Here is a 20401-nt window from a genome sequence, read left to right on the forward strand (position 1 = left end):
AGTTTATTATCATTATTTGAAAGTCTATCCCTCACAGTGTCTGCCTAGAAACATTCTGTCCCTTGGACAAATGTAGTTGATGACCCTTTCTTTATTGTGTAACTTCAGCTCAGCAGCAGCATCGGTGCAGCAGACTCAACATGGCACCACATATAACCCAGAGCGAGCTCTGAAGGAAGGAATTCAAACGAAAAACGCCACATCCTCCAGTCGCCAAATGCACCGTAACATATAATTATATATATATATATATATATATATATATATATATTCTTCAGTTATTGCACAACATCTTCCAATGTGACTCAACCAATCAGAAGTGAGAACCAGGACAGTGTGTTTCATAAGAGACATTAGATCATGCTGGGTATATAGACACACAGAGAGACGTGCACACATAGAGCGGCAATAAATGCCACTGATTGCTGGCGTGATAATGGGCAGGTTGAGAGTCTCTTCAGACAAGTGATGAAGGTTAAAGAGCTCTCTCTCTCTCTCCCTCTCCCTCTCCCTCCCTCTCCTGTTAACGGCTGAAAGATTCACCGGATATGTAGAAATTTGCTGCGGATGTGCCCGAGTCAACTAATAGATCAGTGGCTCGTTAAAAGCCTGGTGCTGGTACCAATTTATCACCGTGGAGACTGACGAGGGGGAGGGTCAGAACTCCAGTCGAGTCTTTGATCAAATCATGGACGAGTTATTAATAAACACCCTTCTCTCTCTCTCTCTCTCTCTCTCTCTCTCTCTCTCTCTCTCTCTCTCTCTCTCTCTCTCTCTCTCTCTCGTCAATGGAGGATTTACAGTAATGGCCTGGCTGTCAGTGATGTCACAGCGGTTAAGATGTAGTTATAACATCAGAAACCATACAGAGATGTCATTAGTCTTGTGAGCAGTAGATATAAAAATAATCATGAGGAAATAATTGAGTGATTTAACATCATAACAGCCTCCTGGTACCAACTATCCACTTCAGTTATCATCATAGTTTTTATTATTGTCGTTTGGGAAACAAATCATTAATTATTCCTGACTCTAATATCTGTTTCCTGGCCTTTGTTTACTTCATCTCACTGTGTCCTGGGCATGCTGATCCATTTCAAGTCAATGAGCTGTAGTGATGGAATCTGCGGACAGTCAATTGATGCCTCAACAGTGTCAATAATTATTATAATCATGATCGTAATTATAAAAACGTTCAAATGTTCAGAATGTCTGCCAACAACTACAACATAATAACCTTTAATACATTTACAGCCACATGATGACTTCTCTTGTTTGTTTGACATCATGGAGACAATTGTCAGTCTGGTTGAACCATTGTAGCCATAGAGTGTATGAATAGAGCCTTCATTTTGTTATTTTTATTACACTACACTGCATTACAAGCATTTTTAAAGCTTTCAAATGATTGATTTCTTTTGTAAGTAGCTGTATAATAAGCGTGATAATGTACAGAAAATGATGTTAAAAGAGCTGCTGGTGATTTCAGTTAAATTACAAATCTTTGCCTCCGTTTCCTTTTTTGCTGCTGATCACTGTATTTCTGTTGACCTGTAAAATATATTTAAAGGAGATTTAAATGAAGTGTGTATAACAGTTTGATTTCTTCTCTCGCTCCTTGGGCTCATTCTTGGCTCACCATCACACTTGGCAGACATTCTCCAAAGACTCTACTCTCGCTCTTTTCACAAATGTTCAGGGTCTCAGAGGTCCAACTGTGGCCTTGTAGATAGTCTCCTTGAGTTGTTGCCCAGAGGAAAGGAAAGGGGAGGAGGAGAAAGTAGGAATAGAGAAGGAGAAAGAGGAGTGACGGAGGTAAGAGTAGAGAGACGATTTATATAGATTTTATAGATTGGAAGCTGGAAGAAGAGAGCACGCTCAAGGGAAGAACACAATAAATTGGTTGGAGAGAGAGAGAGACAATAGCTGCATGACATTGGATTGAGAGAGAAACTAAATAAGAGATAACAAGCAAAAGGAAAGGAGGCAGAAAAAGAGAAGGATTATGAACAATTCCTAGAGAAAACACACAAAAAAAGGTATAGAAGATGAAAGAGAAAGGCCTACTCAACAAGTAAGAAATACAACAAGGGATTGTTTGAAAAAGTCTAAACGGATAAATAGCAACAGAACAAAGAGAAATGTGTCAACACAGAAAAAAGGGTAGAGGAATAAAACACGTCCAAATTTTGAGAGACAACAAAAGAGAAACAAAAAAGAAATGATGAGGGAATTAAATGGTAACCAGACTTACACTGTGTCTTAATTCAAATACTTTTTTTAGTAAGCCTACACTTATGTAGTACACTGTGTACACTATGTACTTACTTTCGTTGTGCATGAATTTCGAATCTTCTTCCTTGAAACGGCAAATTGCAACGGAGCTTCACCGCAAACATTTGATCGCAATTTGTGCCCGCCAAAATATTTGCCGACTTGCATTCGAATAGTGCAATGTTCACTGGAGCAAACACAACCGCTAGAGCGTCCTCGCCATTTTCATGAGAGGCTGGCCCCTTTACTCCCACTACGTAGCCAAGATGGGGATGGTGAATGCCCAGAGTGTCCATCGTTCCACACCCAACTTCTTGACTGTTATGAGTACACCATCTGGGTACTCAGTGTGTACTGCCTTTTTGCCATACTTGTCAGTGTGAACGCACTTATGCATTCAAAATAGTAAGTGTAAGTACAGAGGTACACAAGTTGAGGCACACTAATAGAGTCTACAGCCATGCTAGAAGCTCTGCGAGACTTTACTAAATGTGAGCTAAAACATCAGCAGGCTGATGGAAACGTCAATATAGTTTTGCAGGTATTTAGTCATAAACCAAATTATTGGACACATTCAAATTGGCTCCATGTAAAATCAGAGGATTATATTTAACCCTGATGGGCACATTAATGTCACATGCACAAACATTGCAGTCTGGACCAAAGTAATTGACCCACTGAGCCGTCAACACCGCCGTCCACAACCAAAGAGAAAGAAAGCAGATGAACAGAAAAGGAGAGATAAATAAAGAGACAGAGATAAAAGGGTGAAAGTCAAAAATAACAGATACTGAGGTGGAGATTAAGATAGAGGCAGAGACACACAGGGACTGAATGGAGGAGTGCCAGTAGTGCTTGGACAGCAAATTATTTGCAGAGATACAGATTTCCAGGCTGCCTCGTTGGCCTTCCTGCCTGTCTGTAACTCTGTGTGTGTGTGTGTGTGTGTGTGTGTGTGTGTGTGTGTGTGTGTGTGTGTGTGTGTGTGTGTTAGAATATGCATATGAGGCATATCATGTGTGCGCATGTGTATTTAGGTGTGTAAGACAGTTTGCATGTCAAACACATACACCTGTGTATCCGTGCTTGCCTGTGTTTTGCAGACTTGAACAGCGTCATATATGCTGACGTGTGTGTGTGTGTGTGTGTGTGTGTGTGTGTGTGTGCGTCTGCTTACACTTCTAGGTTATTTTTACCCCTCTATTTAAAATCTGCTTGAAATGCAGAAGCGCAGGAAGTGAGTGTCGTCTCACTTTTCCTCCAGCATAGCTTCATCTCTCCTCATCCGTCCTGCTGCACTACTGCTACTGTCTGCCATCCTTTCACTCCCATGATGCCTCACTCCTTCCTCAAACACACACCAACACCAGATGCATTTCAGCCACCTTGTTTTACTCCTCCATCTGAGATGAGACCCCTTAAAATGAAGCAATGTCTACTTGACGAACCTTGCAGTCACAGACCTTAGTCTTACCTCAGAGTTGTTTTAAGTAACTTTCTTTTTTAAAACCTCCAACGTTATACTTAAAGCCTTTTTTTTTTTTTTTTTTAGATAAGTGAAAACAGTGAGAATTTGACTGTTTTTATAGAAAGTGCCTGTGTCTTGAAAGAAGAAGGCAGCTGGTAGCAGGTAGAAACTGTGAGTGCAGTGAGAAACATTCTTACTGCACTGACAGATTATCTTTTTTTTTAACTGTAATGAATCAAGTTCCACGCAAAAATGAAGCAGATTTTTTGCAGCGATCCAGTGACCTCTCAGGTGTGTCTTAGGGACCTCTTGGACCACTCATGTAACTGAACCCACGCCACAGTTTGTGTTTACTTCTCGTTCACCATCGGCTTGAAACCACGTCTGCCTTATAAGGCAGAACAACCTGTTTTCCAAAAGGTATCTTGTGTTTTTCTGTCACACTTTCTTACTCCACTCCTGTTCCCGACTGACAGCTCTTTAATGCAGACCTTGTGCTGCACCAGCAGGTTAAAATAATACCTCCAACAAAACAGACCCATCTCAGTTCTTTGAACGGCGCTGCCTCGTCCTCTCCTCACATCAAATATCTCTCCAAAAAACGAGGATACTAGTTGACCCGCTGCAACCCGGCAACCGATATTGTCGCTGACACAAAAGAAACAGCAAAACAAAAGCACAACAGAGTTAAACAGTGACAGGTGAGGGTCAAGGTCTTTCCCTGGAGATTCACACATCACTCTCAGGTGTTTTTATCTCCCAGGAGAACAGCGTGGTGAGGGTTCATATTTCTCCTGGAACATGTCATTTAGATTTGTTTACTGTTATAGCCTTGCACCCGTTTGAATTTAGATTGCTGCTCTGACATAATGCAAGAAAACCCTTGAGATTTTTGTTTAGCATTAGTGATGCACTGCCACTACCTTCATCACACACAAACACCTCAGTGTGAACAAAAAGCCTCCTTGACTGACATCCTGTTGTTTTTTTTCACTTTTTAATAAGTGATGATTCTGTGTATTAATACAGTACAGGGCTCAACAGTGAGCGCCTGGAAGTTCTCTACGATGTGTTTGAGGCGTGAAATAAGGCAGGCAGTTACTGAATCTCTCTTCATTTTAGATAACGGTTTTATCTGGAGTTTCGAGGGGCGACTATTCACAACGGTTTACGGGATATAGTTCCTTCACTCTTAAAATAATTATTGACACAGTCTTGTACCTTTGCCATTTTTGCATTATACATCATGCTGGAAAATCATTTGTTTCCATTTCTTTTACCAGTTTTGGGTTTTAGTTTTATATTTTCACTAAAGCATTCAATATTTGATTACTTTGAAGCAATTTTGAGTTTGAAAGCCTTGAATAAATTACACCTCATAATTGTGTTAACATTATCCTGTACCATTCAAATTACAGGCTAATATGATTTAAAATGTGTACACATAACTAATGATATCAACATCAATTTAAAGTGTCTATTGATACTTTTGTACAACACTAAAATACCAATATGACCATCTCAATATGCAAAATGACCTACATTTTTTGACCCCCTCCCGTTGCAGTCATTGATCGCTGTGGCGAGACGTTTTTCATATCAAACAGTGTCTTCTTTATTTCGGTGACACGGCATTAAAAGCACTCATTGTTTTCTCCACTCCTCGGCTCTAGCACCTTAATTCTGCTGCTGACGCTGTTAAAAATTGTAGACTTTCCTTTATGAATCTCCAAAAGCAGGACTTCAATATAGGAGATATGGGGCTGGACGCGTAGCCTTATATGGTAATATTGGGGCGTTAATATGATCATTTACAATTCTCATTCATCTGCGTTCATTTACAAACAGGCGGCATTCGTTGTGTTTACGATGGTCGTTTACATAGTTATCTCAAGTTAAAAGCATTTATCTGACGTGGCACACTCGTACCGGCCCACCAAAGTCAGAGAAAGTTAATAATATGAAAAATGTCTTGCATGAGGTCAAATGTACAGATTCTAAATCCCTAAAATGTCCTTTAAAATGATGTTCTGAAAGCAGTGGTAATGCAGGGCTGATAAAGAAGCATCGAGCATCACTATTCTGAACCTCTCTCGCCCTCAGGTACGTCCACGCTCTCTACCTTGGTGCCCAGAGCCGTTGGCACGGCAACGGGCCCCGTCGCCACTTCCACTGGCGGCTGATGTTCGAGAGCGCTGACATCACCATGCTGCGCCTCCTGGAGGCCTTCCTGAAGTCCGCTCCGCAGCTCGTCCTCCAGCTGAGCATCATGATCCACGGAAACATCGTCCTCCCGCTGCAAGGTGAGCGAGATGCACTTCCTGCTCCGCTGTGGAAAGTGTGACACGTCAGTGGAAGCAGGTTTCACTGACAGAGTGCCTTCGATCAATATGATGAAGTTGTACTCACCGAGTTGCTGAAATTTTGTGACACAGCTAATAGAGCCATGTCAGATTCAGCAGGAAGCCAGATCATTTAAACAACTTTACCACAGTTTTAGTACAATGTTTTTATTACTGATTAAGAAATTAAAAAATACGATAGAAGACTATGAACACATATAGACCCCGGTAGTAATAGGTCGGAATTATCCTGATGGTTATCTACTTTCTATTGGACCTATTTTATTGGATTTTATTGCAATTTCTGGTTGTTACAAAGGCTTCTCCTAAGAGAGAGAAAGAGCGTGTGTGTGTGTGTGTGTGTGTGTGCGTGTGCGTGTGCGTGTGTGCATATGCATGTTTAGACAGCAGATATCAGTAGTGGAGTCTATACTTTATTTATGCACCTCTTACAAGAAGCAGATTGGCCTTTGATGAATAAAACAAAACTCTCTCTCTCTCTCTCCCTCTCTCTCTCTCTTTCTCACTCACTCACTCTCTCACACACACACACACACACACAGACGCTCACACTGTACACACTCAGCATTCACACACACACACCTGGCGGCACCGAAGTGAAGAATCAGACACATATTTGAATTGTACGAATCACGGGACACATATGAAAGCTTAAAAACACATGACCAACAGAAAAGCTTACAAACTGAGTGATATGCATAATTTGTTATTAAGTCCATACTTATATTCTACGAGGGGACACGGGGACAGTGACTGTCTGTAACATCTCAGTGTAGCCAAGGTACAACATACAGGGGAGCCAGGGAGAGCTTGGCTCCTCTTAGTAAGACATGAGGTCCTTTTGAAAACATGATCTGTGAAATCTTGGCGGTCTCTAAACTACTGACAATATGCTATTTTTGCCCTGCATTTCTATTTTTCTGTGTTTTCATCATCATGGATCATGCGTAAAATTCGGCTATTATCGATGTATGATTCATTAAGGAGGGTAATGCATCAGTATTTTACTTTAATAAAGATACCGGCTTGTCATGACCAGCAAAGTATGGTGACGCAATATCAAAAACGTTATCTTTTTATTTAGTCAGCAGCGTACAGATATGTGAAAAAGAAGGGACAAGGGCAATAGAAAAGAAAGTGAGCTTCTCCAGAACCCCAGGGTATTCTGTAGTTCACACACTGAGTGTAACACAACGGCATGCATGACATGAGCAGCGACTACCGGGATCTTAGGCCGTGGTTACGCTTGTCGTTTCAGTGCAACTTTTGTCATCCGATCATGCCAGGACGCATCAACTGTCAAGTCTTTGCGCTCCGTGATCAGCTCTTGCTCGCTCTGGGATCGGATCAGCCAGACCGCATGCAGAGGGGGCCTGTCTCATTCTAAGCTCAGACCTCAGTGAGGTGTGGACAGCATGTGGGCACGATCGGGACAGTTTATCAAACGTACTGTAGGTCTCACATCTAAATTACCTTTCTTAACTCCTGCTGAAAATCGAATCGCTCTCCATGTGACATTTGAAAATCTATTTTGCGCGTGATCTTGCTTAATTTCCTTATTACTTACCTTAACCTTAGCCGTAACGAAATTCTACCTTAAACCCTAAAACCATGTCTTGAACCTCAAATAGACTTTTGAAGAAGTGAGGATCAAACACTTCACAGTATACAACACAGACTCTCCCACGTATCACCTTGGTGCTGATATGGCTCATTGGTCAGCAAACCAATCAAATTAACAAACTTTCAGTTCTGCCAATTAATCATCCAAGTCATCTGTTATTATAAATCCCTGCTGGTTATAGTTTCTCCAAATATTTGGGATGTGCTGGGTATTCCAAGCATAACAAACTGCATCTGTCTCTTTCCACCCATAATCCCCTCTGCTTCATTTCTTCTGTAGCTGCTTTGGTTTATTTCCTGAAGCCAGGAAACGAGTCATGTCATTGGTCTGGCTTGTAAACCCAGGTGGGGTTTATCAACTCAGCAAGAGAGGGTTGTTCCCTGAGACCATTGGCTGTGGTCAGCTTGGGATGATGTCAAATTCCATTTTGTATAAAAGGAAAAAATGTATCAAGCTAAGGATGATGTTGAAAACATCCACAGAAATCTCTCCTGCTGCAGAACACACTTAGGTACGAACCACTAATAACATGAAACCAAGAAACACTCTAAAAACATAAAGTAAGAAATGAATATTAAAACAAACTGAGATCAAAACAAAAATGGAATAATTTAGCACTCTGCCCGCTGTGAAATAGACGCGCTCTCAAAGGTGCCGTGCTGACATAAACATGGAGGAGTGAATTCCACAACTGAAGAACACAAGTTATCTTTGTGTTTCGCTAAAGCAACAATCAGTTTTGTTTGTACAATTATTATTGTTGTTGTTTTTTCCGATCTCTAACGACTTTGTAATTAAAGAGCATGAGCGGGCATTCAAGGTGTTTCAAGTACAACAAACAGAAAAACTAGATTAGAAGAAAAACATGACAATCTGCATATCATTTGAGTACGATGTGATAAAGCAAAATGTCCTGCGTTGCTTTTAGGCCATTTGATACAAGTGGCTAATCGAGTCCCTCTCCCGCCCTGCCTTTAAGAGTGACCTTATGGACCTTATGGACCTAAAAACTGCAACTCTGAGTCTTCAAGGCAAAAACTTGTTTTCAACAGCAGTAATCTTAGTTTTTTAAATATCAGTAAGTTTCTACATGAGAGGAATATTCAAGTTCTCTCCGATCTCTTCATAAAAAAATTACATTAAAATGCAGAGTCGGTGCAGCTCTTTCTCTGCTCAAATTTGAATGCCTTCTCAGTGTGATTCATGGCTAATTTGAGACAAGACTGCATGATTAACACACATGAATGTTTAATGTGTTTAAACTGCACTCTGGGCGGCTCACAGGCTCACAGTTAAGTGTGCGGGCTAATGATCCTTTTACTTCAATTGAAACTAGTCCAGGTCTACTTGAATGAGCGAGGAAGCAAAACATTTAAAGGTCCCATATTAGAATTTTAGCATCAATTGAGACGTTACGCCATCTTTTGGTAAACAGAAATTCTTTACCTTTGTGTTGTTTTCACTAGCAGTTCAGTTTGTTCTGGTCCAGGAAAAATATATCTTAAAGGTCTCAAACATTTGACAGTGATTGTCATGGTTGTCATGCTGTGAGGTATATGGTTAAAATTGTCACATTGGAGACACTTGTTCACATTCAATATCAAAGTTTCACAGTTCATTTGACTGAAATATTGGTATTTCATGTCAGTGTGTATTTGTTATAATTAGCCAGCTACTACCTTTCTTTATTTAACTTCCCCCTTCATCACCCAAATGTTTTTTAATTTGTGCCTCTTTCTTCCCTTCCTCTTATTGTTTTCTCTCTCTCTGTTCATCTGTCCTTCCAGGGCTCTCTGCCTCGGCCTCCCTGGTCTCTCTGGCCTGGATGATCGCCTCTTACCAGAAGGTTCTCAGGGACTCCCGCGACGACAAGCTGCCAATGTCTTACAAGGCCGTGATCACCCAGATGCTGTGGCACTTCTTCACCATCGGGGCGAGGACCGTGGCCTTTGCCCTCTTCGCCTCCGTCTTCCAGCTCTACTTCGGCATTTTCATCGTCAGCCACTGGTGCGCCATGTGACCTGATGCAAAAGAGTCTGGACCCACTATGAGAAGCTTAGTATTTGACAAAATGATGAATACTGACGAGTTTTTTTAATAGTTATCAGGAGAAAACTCTCAATTATAGTAACCAGAAAAAATATTTATTGTTCGAGTGTTTAGTACAAGTTTACAGTTATTACCCAACCATTGACTGGCTGCATTGACATCAAATTAATATTGTATCAGTGGTCTTGTATCTCAATGGCAGGTACACAAAAGAAATAGAAGATCAATTATTCAATAAATATGTGTCCAAAATTAGAGCCTTTAGATAGTCATGCTATGTATTTACTGAAATACATTGTCGTTTACAGTATTGTACAGGGAAACAGCTTGATTAGGTAAATCGTAAGTAAAAACTGTAAATATATCCTCTTTTAAAATCCCTAAAAATGCATTACATTACCCAGGTAATAGATTGAAATCGCTAAACATGCATCACATGATAATTCTTATGATTACCTGCGTTGCCAAATCTCATTGTTATTGGGAAGTAGGTGTTAAAACGTGTCACCGTACACATTTTGAGAATATGCTCCCTAAATTGCATTGAGATCAGTTCATTAGACTACAAGTTATATTATGTTATGACATTGGGGTGCATATATAGGTGTCCAAAATAAAGAGAATATGAATGTGCTCAGTGAATTTCATGTCCATCTGCTCATTAGAGTTTTAACTTGAATGATGGTCATAGTACAAATAATAAAATGCATGTCAGTATTAAAACAAAGAATAGGTGCTATGTTTTAGAAAATAGAAAATACACAGTCATTACAAAGTCCTTTTGAGGTTGTCCATCCGAATGACCTTATTATTCTTAGTAGCAGGACTCATAGTGCCGTTATTAAGGCTTTTGTTTATTGTCTTTCAGGTGTGTCATGACCTTCTGGATCATCCAAGGTGAAACTGACTTCTGCATGTCCAAATGGGAGGAGATCATCTACAACATGGTGGTGGGCATCATCTACATCTTTTGCTGGTTCAATGTCAAAGAAGGACCCAGTCGCCTACGGATGACTGTCTACTATTCTGTGACGCTGGTTGAGAATGTGGCGCTGACCGCCGCCTGGTACACTTACCGTGGCCCACACACCTCCGACTCCTACGCCCTGGTGGTGGTGTGCCTGGTGGCCTGCAGCTTTGCCCTGGGAACCTTCTTCATGTTGGTGTACTACTGCTGGCTGCACCCGGATGGGCCCGTTCTGGGCTCACAGTGGGGAGGGTGTGTGGATGAGGGTGCGGTGAGTGCAGTAGGGGTAGCGGGAGTGATTGATGCTTGCCTCACCCCATCCCATGGCTCCCAAACAGACATGGTCATTACCAGCCCTCCGAGGACTCTCCCCAGGACTAAAGACACGGGGGAGCCGGTTCCCGGAGAGCGAGACAAGGACAGAGACAGGGACAGTTGCCTGCCTGTCTTCCAGGTACGTCCCTCCCCTTCATCTTCTCCTGCACTCCTTCACAGGACCTCCTCCTCATCTCGTGCACAGGAGGGACCTGTGATCCGGATTGACCTCCCAAGGAAGCGATACCCGGCCTGGGATGCGCACTTTATCGATCGGCGCCTTCGCAAAACCATTCTGCTTCTGGAGACCTCATCAGCCGTCAGCCCGAGGATACAGTACAGGAGCAGCATGATGGGCAGCAAAGAGGTTTTAGAATATGAGACAACCGTCTAAGCCAACGGAGGCTTTTAAACTTAAAAGTGCAGTCTGAGACCAAGGTTCAGCCTGAGATCAGTTCTCATCCCAGGACTACCTATGCCCAGGAGAAGCATGGAAAGGAGACAGAGTTTCAGGCAACTCTTCTTTTATTTTTTTTTAAAAAGGTTGTCAGACTTGATTGTAAAATGTGAAGCGCAATCTGGGACCAAAGCTCTCCCCTTAGGGCGCAGTCCGGGAGTACGTAGCATGAATGAGCCGTGGGAAGTAAAGGGAGTAACACTGAACTGAGATAATCTTCGTCTTTTCTAAAAGCTTGGAGGTGAGACATTTGATTGCTCATCCTGGGACCAAGGAGTGTTAGATTTGGTTTCATCCTGCATGGTTAGAGCAAGAAGTAAAAGGATTTGAGGGCAATGAAGTTGCGGAGTTTGAGATAATTGAGAAACAGTCCGCTGCATGAACTTGAGCCTTGGACTCGGAGATTCAACAGAGACTTACCTGGGAACTTTTAGAGACTGGAGTTTGCACGGGACATGCAATCATTTGGTTTGGAAAGAAATTAGACAAGAATGGGGACTCACTATCTCATAAATATTGCTTACGTGATTTGCAGGGCAAAAGACGCCTAGACATCTAGGTTAAAACTAAGTTAAATTTGGTTGAAAAGTTCCGAAATCTGGGTGACGTATAAAAGGCTAAATATGATGTTTCAACATCCCTTAATTAAAATGTGTTAACGTAGTTATGACCAGTGACGCAGGACATAACTACAGGATGAAATAAACTAAAACTTGAATTAAACAATGACTGATGATATCTCACTTTTTAACAACACTTAGTCGGGTTTTAATCAAGACGTCTAGATTTCTTTTTACCTCCAAATCACCAATTAATTGCCAATTGAGTACTCTTTAATATTTAAAGAAATGCAATCACTTTGCAGAGTATACATACAGTGAATAGGAGCATTTGTCTTTGCAATTAGACAGAGATTAAAACATTTTACACTTGCTGTACCATCATGCTTCCAAAAGGTTGCATGTCCCTCACATTCTGTCCGTGGTGTCGAAAGAGAAATGTAGTCGTATACATCGGGCTCAAGTCTCATGACAAAACAAGGACCCATCATGTGAATGGCTCACAAGTGATTCTGAAATGTAAGCCTGAGATACAAGTGATAACAGCCAGCCATCCATATGTGGTACAAAAACAGCCATAGCAAAAGCTCCATTGATTACATCCCAGCTGCTCTGTCACCCCCAACTTGATAAAGGACTTAATTGGAAAAAAATCAATCAGGTCTGGATGTAAGGATGTAAGGTGGACGACTTCCGCGATGGCTACCCCCCATATGGCATGCTCTAACTCGCCACAAACAGGCCTGTGATGTACAGTTGAATAAATACAGATGTCAGATATAAGCTATTATAATAAGCTCTCGTTGATGAATGACTTTTGGATGAAGAAGCTTCATTTACTCGTAAGAGTCTAAATGTTTTCTTAGAATACATAAGATGTAGAGGTATAAAGGGTGTCATTAACAACCTCATTGTGCTATGAAAACATTTTCAACAGTAGCTGATAAACAAATGTCTCTTAGTCACATTAACAGACCTTAAGGTATCCTAAACAACAGTTTGTTGGAATGTGAAAACACTAGAACAAATCCAGTGAGCAGTTAATACAAGTAACAATATACACGCAAAAGAAATTGACAACAAAAACTCAGAGTTGCAAAGTACAAGGATTGTTTTTGCGGGCTAGCTAGTTAGCAAAAGCTGCTGTTTATTGTTACAGATAGGATGGTGACAAGGGTTTGGAATTTTTGAAAGAAGATGTTTACAAAATGAAACCATGTACAGGCCTTCAAAGTCGATAGAGTCAGGTTTGTACTGGTAAGTGACATCATCAGTCGACTGACAGGAAAAATGAAATCGTCAGATGAGAAATCCTCTTTGCTCCTTTTAAACTGCTGTTGTGATGCCCGCACAACTTGAACAAATTCAGCGGAGTTGATCGGCACACAACTTCAAGGGTTGAAGTTTAAAGGCAGCAGCTCCCAGGTGTGAATGTGTTACTATCAATTAGAAGCAGCTAGATGCTAAGAAAGTCCAGCATGGTCAGCAACAGTACCTGGAGGCAGAACAGTGAAAAAAACAAAAACAAAAAAAAACACTCTCATCAAAGCTAATTTGTGTCCTCTCTCATATTACACAACAGATCTCTCTTTGGCAGTCTCTTTGAAGTTCTTTGAAAAGTTTCTTTAAAAGCCTTAGGTTAGTCTGTGCATATAAGGTGACTTGTGATTTGTTATGAAGAGGACGTTCTTCGAGTCCATCCAAGAAACATTTATACCAATGTTGTGATTGTTTTAGATAAAGGCAACACGAGATGTTAGCATTTTTAGCAATGCACTCAAAAGCATTTCTCTTAACACCATTGCATTCCCTATGTGACTCTGATGCATCTCAAAAAGCATGTCCATCAAAACACCATTGAAGATGCATTTGAGATACTGTGTAGCTCCCAGTTCATGATGCAGTTTAACTTTCATTTATTTTTCCTTCGCTGCAATACCAAGATTTTTAAATGACAACCCAACAAGCATTTAGAGGATGTGACTGTTCAGGGGGTCACCAATGTAAGGTTGACTGACACAAGCACAAAAAAACAAAATATTATGGCACAGTAAAAAGTCATATTTAACTACTATAAACTTGTGTCAAAGTTGTTTAGATTCTAGTTTTTATTCGGATGAATATAAATGACATCTCAACTTTACTTTGGCACTTCCCTTACCCTTTTCAAAGCTGGGGCATGCTGTTGTGTTAACATGAACATTTTACGTTCCCTCCTGCTGCCACCTGGGACCAACACAAGTCTTTATTATGCAGCATCTAGGGTGGGTTTAATTATCACCTTTATGCTGATGACGCATGTGTATATTCTGAAGTGGCGAAGGGACTCCCAGTAGAAGTATTTCCAACCTTGTGTACTTTAGGTCGATGGGTGGAGCAAGTCACAAAGAGTAGTTTGTATACTTGCCTTTTAACAATGCGTTTACGAAGATAAGGGGTTGTGATGCAGTATCTTTCATAGACTTCATTCTACCTGTAGGATAAAAAAAAAGTGTATCCTGTAGGGGGCAGATCGGGCCGAGTCATCCCTGGCTGACACCAGAATATATAGTCGTGAGAATGTCTTAGTTACTTAGTTTGTCTTTAAAACCTTCCATCATTGTTGTTGAGAGGCCATGTTTCTAATTGCATCCTGCAGATGAGTTGCATTATTATCTGATGTTGTGAACAATCAACGCTCCGGAGCATTGGGTGCACGCGTGGCCATCATGCACACACTAATGCATTGTTAAAAGCAAGTATGTAAGCGCTCAGATCCTCAAAAGGTTTTTGATTGTATTCCCAATTAGACAGCAAGGGCAACATTTCCATATCAGCTCTCCTACCTGCTCTGCGTGAAAACTGTGTCTGTGGTGGGTTGAAATGGATAAATAACAAATCAGGAATAGAAATTAAAAGTCAATATCAGTAATAACTTGGTATTAGCATTGTCCTGACAGTGTTGTGTCCTATGAACTAGTGGATGTTGGTACAGTGGTGGCAGTCACTGCGATGTTAATGGTGCTGAAAACAACAATTCTATGTCATGTCAAGCATGATAATGTACAGATAATGCATATGGTAACCACCCAATCGTGGGCCGAGGGCGAGGCTTCGCGTTCTCTGATTGGATAATGAAGCCCTTTGTGTAGTCAAATAAAAGTAAAAAGTGGTGCGCTGGTTATATACCGACTTGAACAAAAACATGTTAAAAAAGTAAGCGAGTTCAAAAACTCAAATCATCTTTTATTAATTGATGCAAGTATTTATGTTTATTTATTTTTGTATTTGTTTTATATATATTTATCTATTGTTTACTCACTCAGTGGCCATGTCTTTGGTATGACTCTTATATTAAGATGTAAAAACTGAAAATAGATTTTCTTTTCTTTTTTTACTCATTCTATATATCTGTATATATCAGAGTGGCGCTATACTAGGACGTGTATGAGTGTGTGTGCTTTGGTTCGTATGTATGTATTGTATGTACAGTATGTATGTCAGGATGTGCTCTAAATTCTTTTGATAATGCTGCTTCAACATCCTCTGAGTGAATGAGCAGAAAAATAAACCAGTGGTGAAAATATCTATGACGCTGTTAAAAAAAGAGCTCAACAAGATGTGCTGATAACTGTAGATGGGAATAATACTGTAGTAAACATGGCTGAACAGCCGGTGAAATACACTGCTGTCTGTGTTTTCTGTTACAGCGTATGGAAAATAAATATGAAGTCATATATTGTACTTAATTGCAATGTTTAAGGTACTTGTACTTAACTTTACTTAACTTATTTATCTGCTGTTATACATTGGTATTATACAATATACCCATATTTCAAGGATATAAGTTTAGAACAGCAGATTTCAGATTTTTTTCAAACTAAGCCAATGCACTTTCTGGAACAAATCACAATTTCCTAGTTTTTGCAAACAGTTCATCAAGAACATTAGTTTTTTTATCAATTGGCTCTAAATACTACAGTACCCATGAGCCTCAAAAGCTTTGTATTTCATTAAACACTGCTGCTGAATTTTGTTTTTTATTTGACTTACTGAATACATCCAACAAGCTCTACAAAACCTGTAACTTATGTCTCGCGGTGCCACTGAGACAGAATCTAGCTCATTCTATATGGCTGTTTCTTACTGGCCGTGGTTTTTCTGTGTGTTTGGACTGTACTGAGGAGTTCCCAGGTGCGATACCGGAGTGAGGCGGAGCTGAAACTGAAGCTGGAGCTCCACCAACGCTTTCCGCTGAATCTTCCCGCCCGGTTTCTCTTGTTTCTTCTTGAATCTCCTCTTTCTTTCCTCTCGAGGCGACAACACAAAATCTCTCCCTCAAACCAACATTCTTTGATCTCTTTCTCACATCACCATCCCTCCATCCTGAGGAGTTGTTGTTTATTTGGCAGGCATCTCTGGAGATCCAGCAACCCAACAACAATCCCTCCTCCTCCCTTTTCTCTTCAAGACTTTTTCCCTTTGCTTTCCTTTTCCTTTGTCTGTTTTCACTCTGTTTCTTCTTCTCTGTTTTCTTTTACTTCGCAGCAGGAGGAACTCATGGGTTGAGTATTCCGCCCCTTATTTGACCTTTTGTTTTTCTTTTTCACTCCTTGCTTCCAAGCACTCCTTCCTTTTTTCCCTTTTTTCTCAAGTTCAATCAACCCCGTTCTCACTCACTTGGTCAGCGCCGCTCGGTGTCTGATACCGACGCACCAAGGCACTCTTTGAGTCCTTTGAGACACACCGGGCTTTCAGCTGACTCCAATGTAAACCCATACGCTTCATTCATCGACGGTCAGAGTAACTGAAGTAGTATAAAGAGCGAGAAAGTCCACTTAACGGAGGACAGTGTGGATCACCTTCGACACAGACTTTCGCCCAGGAGACCGCTGTTAGTGTCCATGTAACACCAAGTCAACGTTGACTTACTTTTGTTACAAAAATTACGTGACATTAGTTAAGTACATAACAAACATACTTATTTTAACTGAGGCTGCGATTTTAAAGCTAACCAAGTAGGTTTGGAAGAGACTGTATGACTGTATGCATGTAACAAGCAGAAACTGTAACCCTTGCCTTCTCTCCAGTCTCAATCCCTCTTTTACCTGTCTTCATCTTGATCCTCGCCTTCCTTCCTCACTGGTCAGCCTCATTGTTCCGCTTCTTTGTTTTTTATCTGCCCTTCCAATCAACCCTCCTCTACTTTCAACGTTTCTTCCTCGTCTTTAAGCTACATCTTCCTCGTTTTCTTCCATCCCTCTCTCCATCTTCTCTCCTTCCCTCCTCCCTCCTCTTCCTCTTCCACCTTCGTCTTCTCCTTGATTCTTATTTTCCTCCTTGTATTTTTTTCTCCTCTTGCGTCAGACCTCATGTGTGATTTTGAGGTGTTTTAAGGATTCTGCTTCTTTGATACCACTGATGCACACACACACACACATACACACACACACAGATGTACATGCATAAATTCACACATAATACACCCAATACACAGTCTCACACACACTTGCAAAGACACACACATTTTTGGAGAGATAGAGTTGATGCAGCACCAAAACACATCAAGATCTGACGTACTTTGAAGTTCATACAAGCATGAATTATTGTGTGTTTTTGTGTGTGTGTCAAAGAGAGAGAGAACATCAAGAGCAGGTGAGTTCATGTATATGTGCATTTATTTTGCATGACTCATGTGTCACTGGTGAATATAGTGTAGAGACCTGGCATTGTGTGGCCATTCTTAAGTACTGTAGATTAAAATTGATATAAAACAGTGAGGAAATCTTGGTTCCGCTGTCTCTCGACTCTCCGAGCTAATCGACTATCCCGTAGTTCCTGCCACGCTGCTAGCTCTCTCTACCTACTCAACCCACGTTACTAACTGCTTTTCACTTTGTACTGATCTCATTTGTTTTCATTCTAGGGATCCAGTTACTAAGTTAAATATTTTTCTCCAGAATACTATTTTGAAATGGCATGTTTTGATTTTGTTTGATCTGTCACTTAGAGTTGATCTTTGTTCAGAGCAGAACTTTTGATTCATCCTCCATTCATTTTGACACAGTTAAGCCCCTGTAAGTTTCTTCTCAGGGCAGAGAGAGAGAGCGAGAGAGAGAGGCCCCATCTTTGCCTCCCGTTGCCTAGGTAACTGGGCGATCGTTAAGCTGTTAGCCCTCCGGTCACCATGGAGTGGTTACCCTCACGATAGGTGTGTGTGTGTGTGTGTGTGTGTGTGTGTGTGTGTGTGTGTGTGTGTGTGTGTGTGTGTGAGTGTGTGTATGTGTGTGTGTGTTTGTCCACAACTGCATTTCGTTATATTGTCATCCGTTGCATAATGACAATAAATCTTTATTGTTTCCTTGAATGTGAGCATGGTTACATGGTGTGTGTGTGTGTGTGTGTGTGTGTGTGTGTGTGAAAGGTCACAGGTTTGATGTCATCTCTACTGCCTCCATCAGTATCCTGCTGAGAAGAAATATGTCTTTCCTTCCTTCCTCTCCTCCCCCTCCTCCTTCCTTCAGATGTCACAGCTCTGCCACTCTGTGGCCAAACCTGCTCATTGCACCTGAAGACTAACAAGTCCTAAATTAACTCCTAAATGTTTTGTTTCTTGGGAGTAAATCACCTTTGAGTCCCATTGGATGACAATATCACTGATTGTGGTGTGACTAGACATGAAATATTTCTTCTGAAGCATGACTTTTTGTTAATTTTTTTGACAGTCCTAGCAACATGAGCAAACAACCTCACAACATGTCTTTTTGATTTGATTTGCATTCATATTTTGATTCCAGTGTTGCTAAACTCTGGTTGGTGCAGTGACGTGTGAAACTCTTGGGATTCTGAAGATGTGTGTTCATGTACGATCCAATTACTGATAGGAAGCGTATAGAGTCAATAGCTTTGCTGTCCCGTTAAACTGGAAATTACATCATCACTTCAAATGCGATCAACACTAAAGACAGGAGCAAACTTGCAGCCAAACTTAAAAGTGCTGTTCTACAGCATAAAATTCTTCAGTAAATATCTCACTCATGAATTTTAAAGCAAAAATCATAAAAGGGGTCGTTTGTGAAGATGATCTTGCTGAACAAAATGTGTTATAAAGCTAATTTTCTGTAATATTCCAAAATTCATTTGAAAAGTCCCATCAAATTGCTTTCGAGGGAACCAGGGCGATGCTTGGCCTACGAAAATGTGTCATCCCTGCAGCACTCACTATTTAAAGTTACATGGTGTAGTAACAAGAATAACAAGCGAGAAAATCGATGGGCAGTTGGTGCACGAGTCAAACAAACGCAAGTCTTTGACCAAGGAGCCCACTGTTTATGTTAACTTTATGCTTGTTACGTAATGTTAGTTAAGAAAGTCCGCCAGGTTCAGTTGTTATTTATTTACGCTACATTGTTTTGTTATCATTCTAACAAAAACATTACCTTTTTTCTCACTTCAACCAAGTATTTTTCTTGCCTAAACCTAACCAAATCATTTCACAGCGTTCACCGCGTGTCATTGTGTGTTTCTGCAAGCGTGATACAAGGCCGATATGAGACGTATTCATGAAATGTCTTTTTGGTTCAGAACGTCAACATTCACTTAATCCTGTGGTTTGCACAAACGTACAATGCCAACACATTTTTTACTGGGAATGGGCGAGGGAGGTAAAAGAACAACAACTACCAATGAAATGCGGTGTACATCAAGAATAATGGAGAGAAGTTAAAACTGGATCAGTCGAGAAGTGTCATAATAAGAGCATGGGTTACTCTTCCCAAGTCTTTGGGCAGCTGAAGGGTCAATTTTTTATAATGTTCCTTGGTTGGCGTGAGGGAGATCTTAGGTTCAGATTCAAATAAATCCCACAGTCTCAGTCTCTGTAAATAGGTTTGCAGTAAACATCATCACATGATGTTGCATTGTGAACAGTGTCAATGTAGTTGAAAATGTAAAGGGGTAAAGAAAAGAAAATGCAGGTATTTTACAATCCTGGTTATGTTTTCATAGTTTATCATAAGCAAAATGAATGATAGGTGCTAATTATTGATGAGCTCCACAACTCTCTGTTAGTAAGTACTAATAGTTACTAACTCATAGTTGTTCGCACCTCCAAACCAAATTTTCCAAGGTTTTCAATAAAAGGAAACTTAAATAAGAGAAAATCTCTTAATTGTGTGTGTGCTTGCGTGCGTGCGTGTGCGTGCGTGTGTGTGTGTGTGCGTGTGCGTGTGTGTATGTTTGATCCGTGTAGAGAGAATGGGCCTTATCAGTCTCTGGTGGAGTTTCCTCTCGGACAGGAAGTGGGCTTCCTCTGCTTCCTGTTCTTGTGTGTGTCTGTGTGTGCG

General features: G+C 40.8%; 1 protein-coding gene across 1 annotated transcript in view; it reads left to right on the plus strand.

Annotated features, from left to right (window-relative positions):
* xkr7b (XK, Kell blood group complex subunit-related family, member 7b) overlaps window positions 1-11454 on the plus strand; it is a 47813-nt gene extending 36359 nt beyond the window's left edge. Inside the window, exons 2-4 of the mRNA XM_076091459.1 lie at window positions 5846-6045; window positions 9517-9736; window positions 10647-11454. Of these exons, the coding sequence (XP_075947574.1) occupies window positions 5846-6045; window positions 9517-9736; window positions 10647-11454 (1228 nt within the window). The remainder of the gene's footprint in view (window positions 1-5845; window positions 6046-9516; window positions 9737-10646) is intronic.
* The last annotated feature ends 8947 nt before the right edge of the window (window positions 11455-20401 follow it).

The sequence above is a fragment of the Anarhichas minor genome, unplaced genomic scaffold (assembly GCF_050575085.1).
Source record: "Anarhichas minor isolate MPS153535 unplaced genomic scaffold, ASM5057508v1 ptg000003l, whole genome shotgun sequence".
In the NCBI taxonomy this organism is placed as follows: domain Eukaryota; kingdom Metazoa; phylum Chordata; class Actinopteri; order Perciformes; family Anarhichadidae; genus Anarhichas; species Anarhichas minor.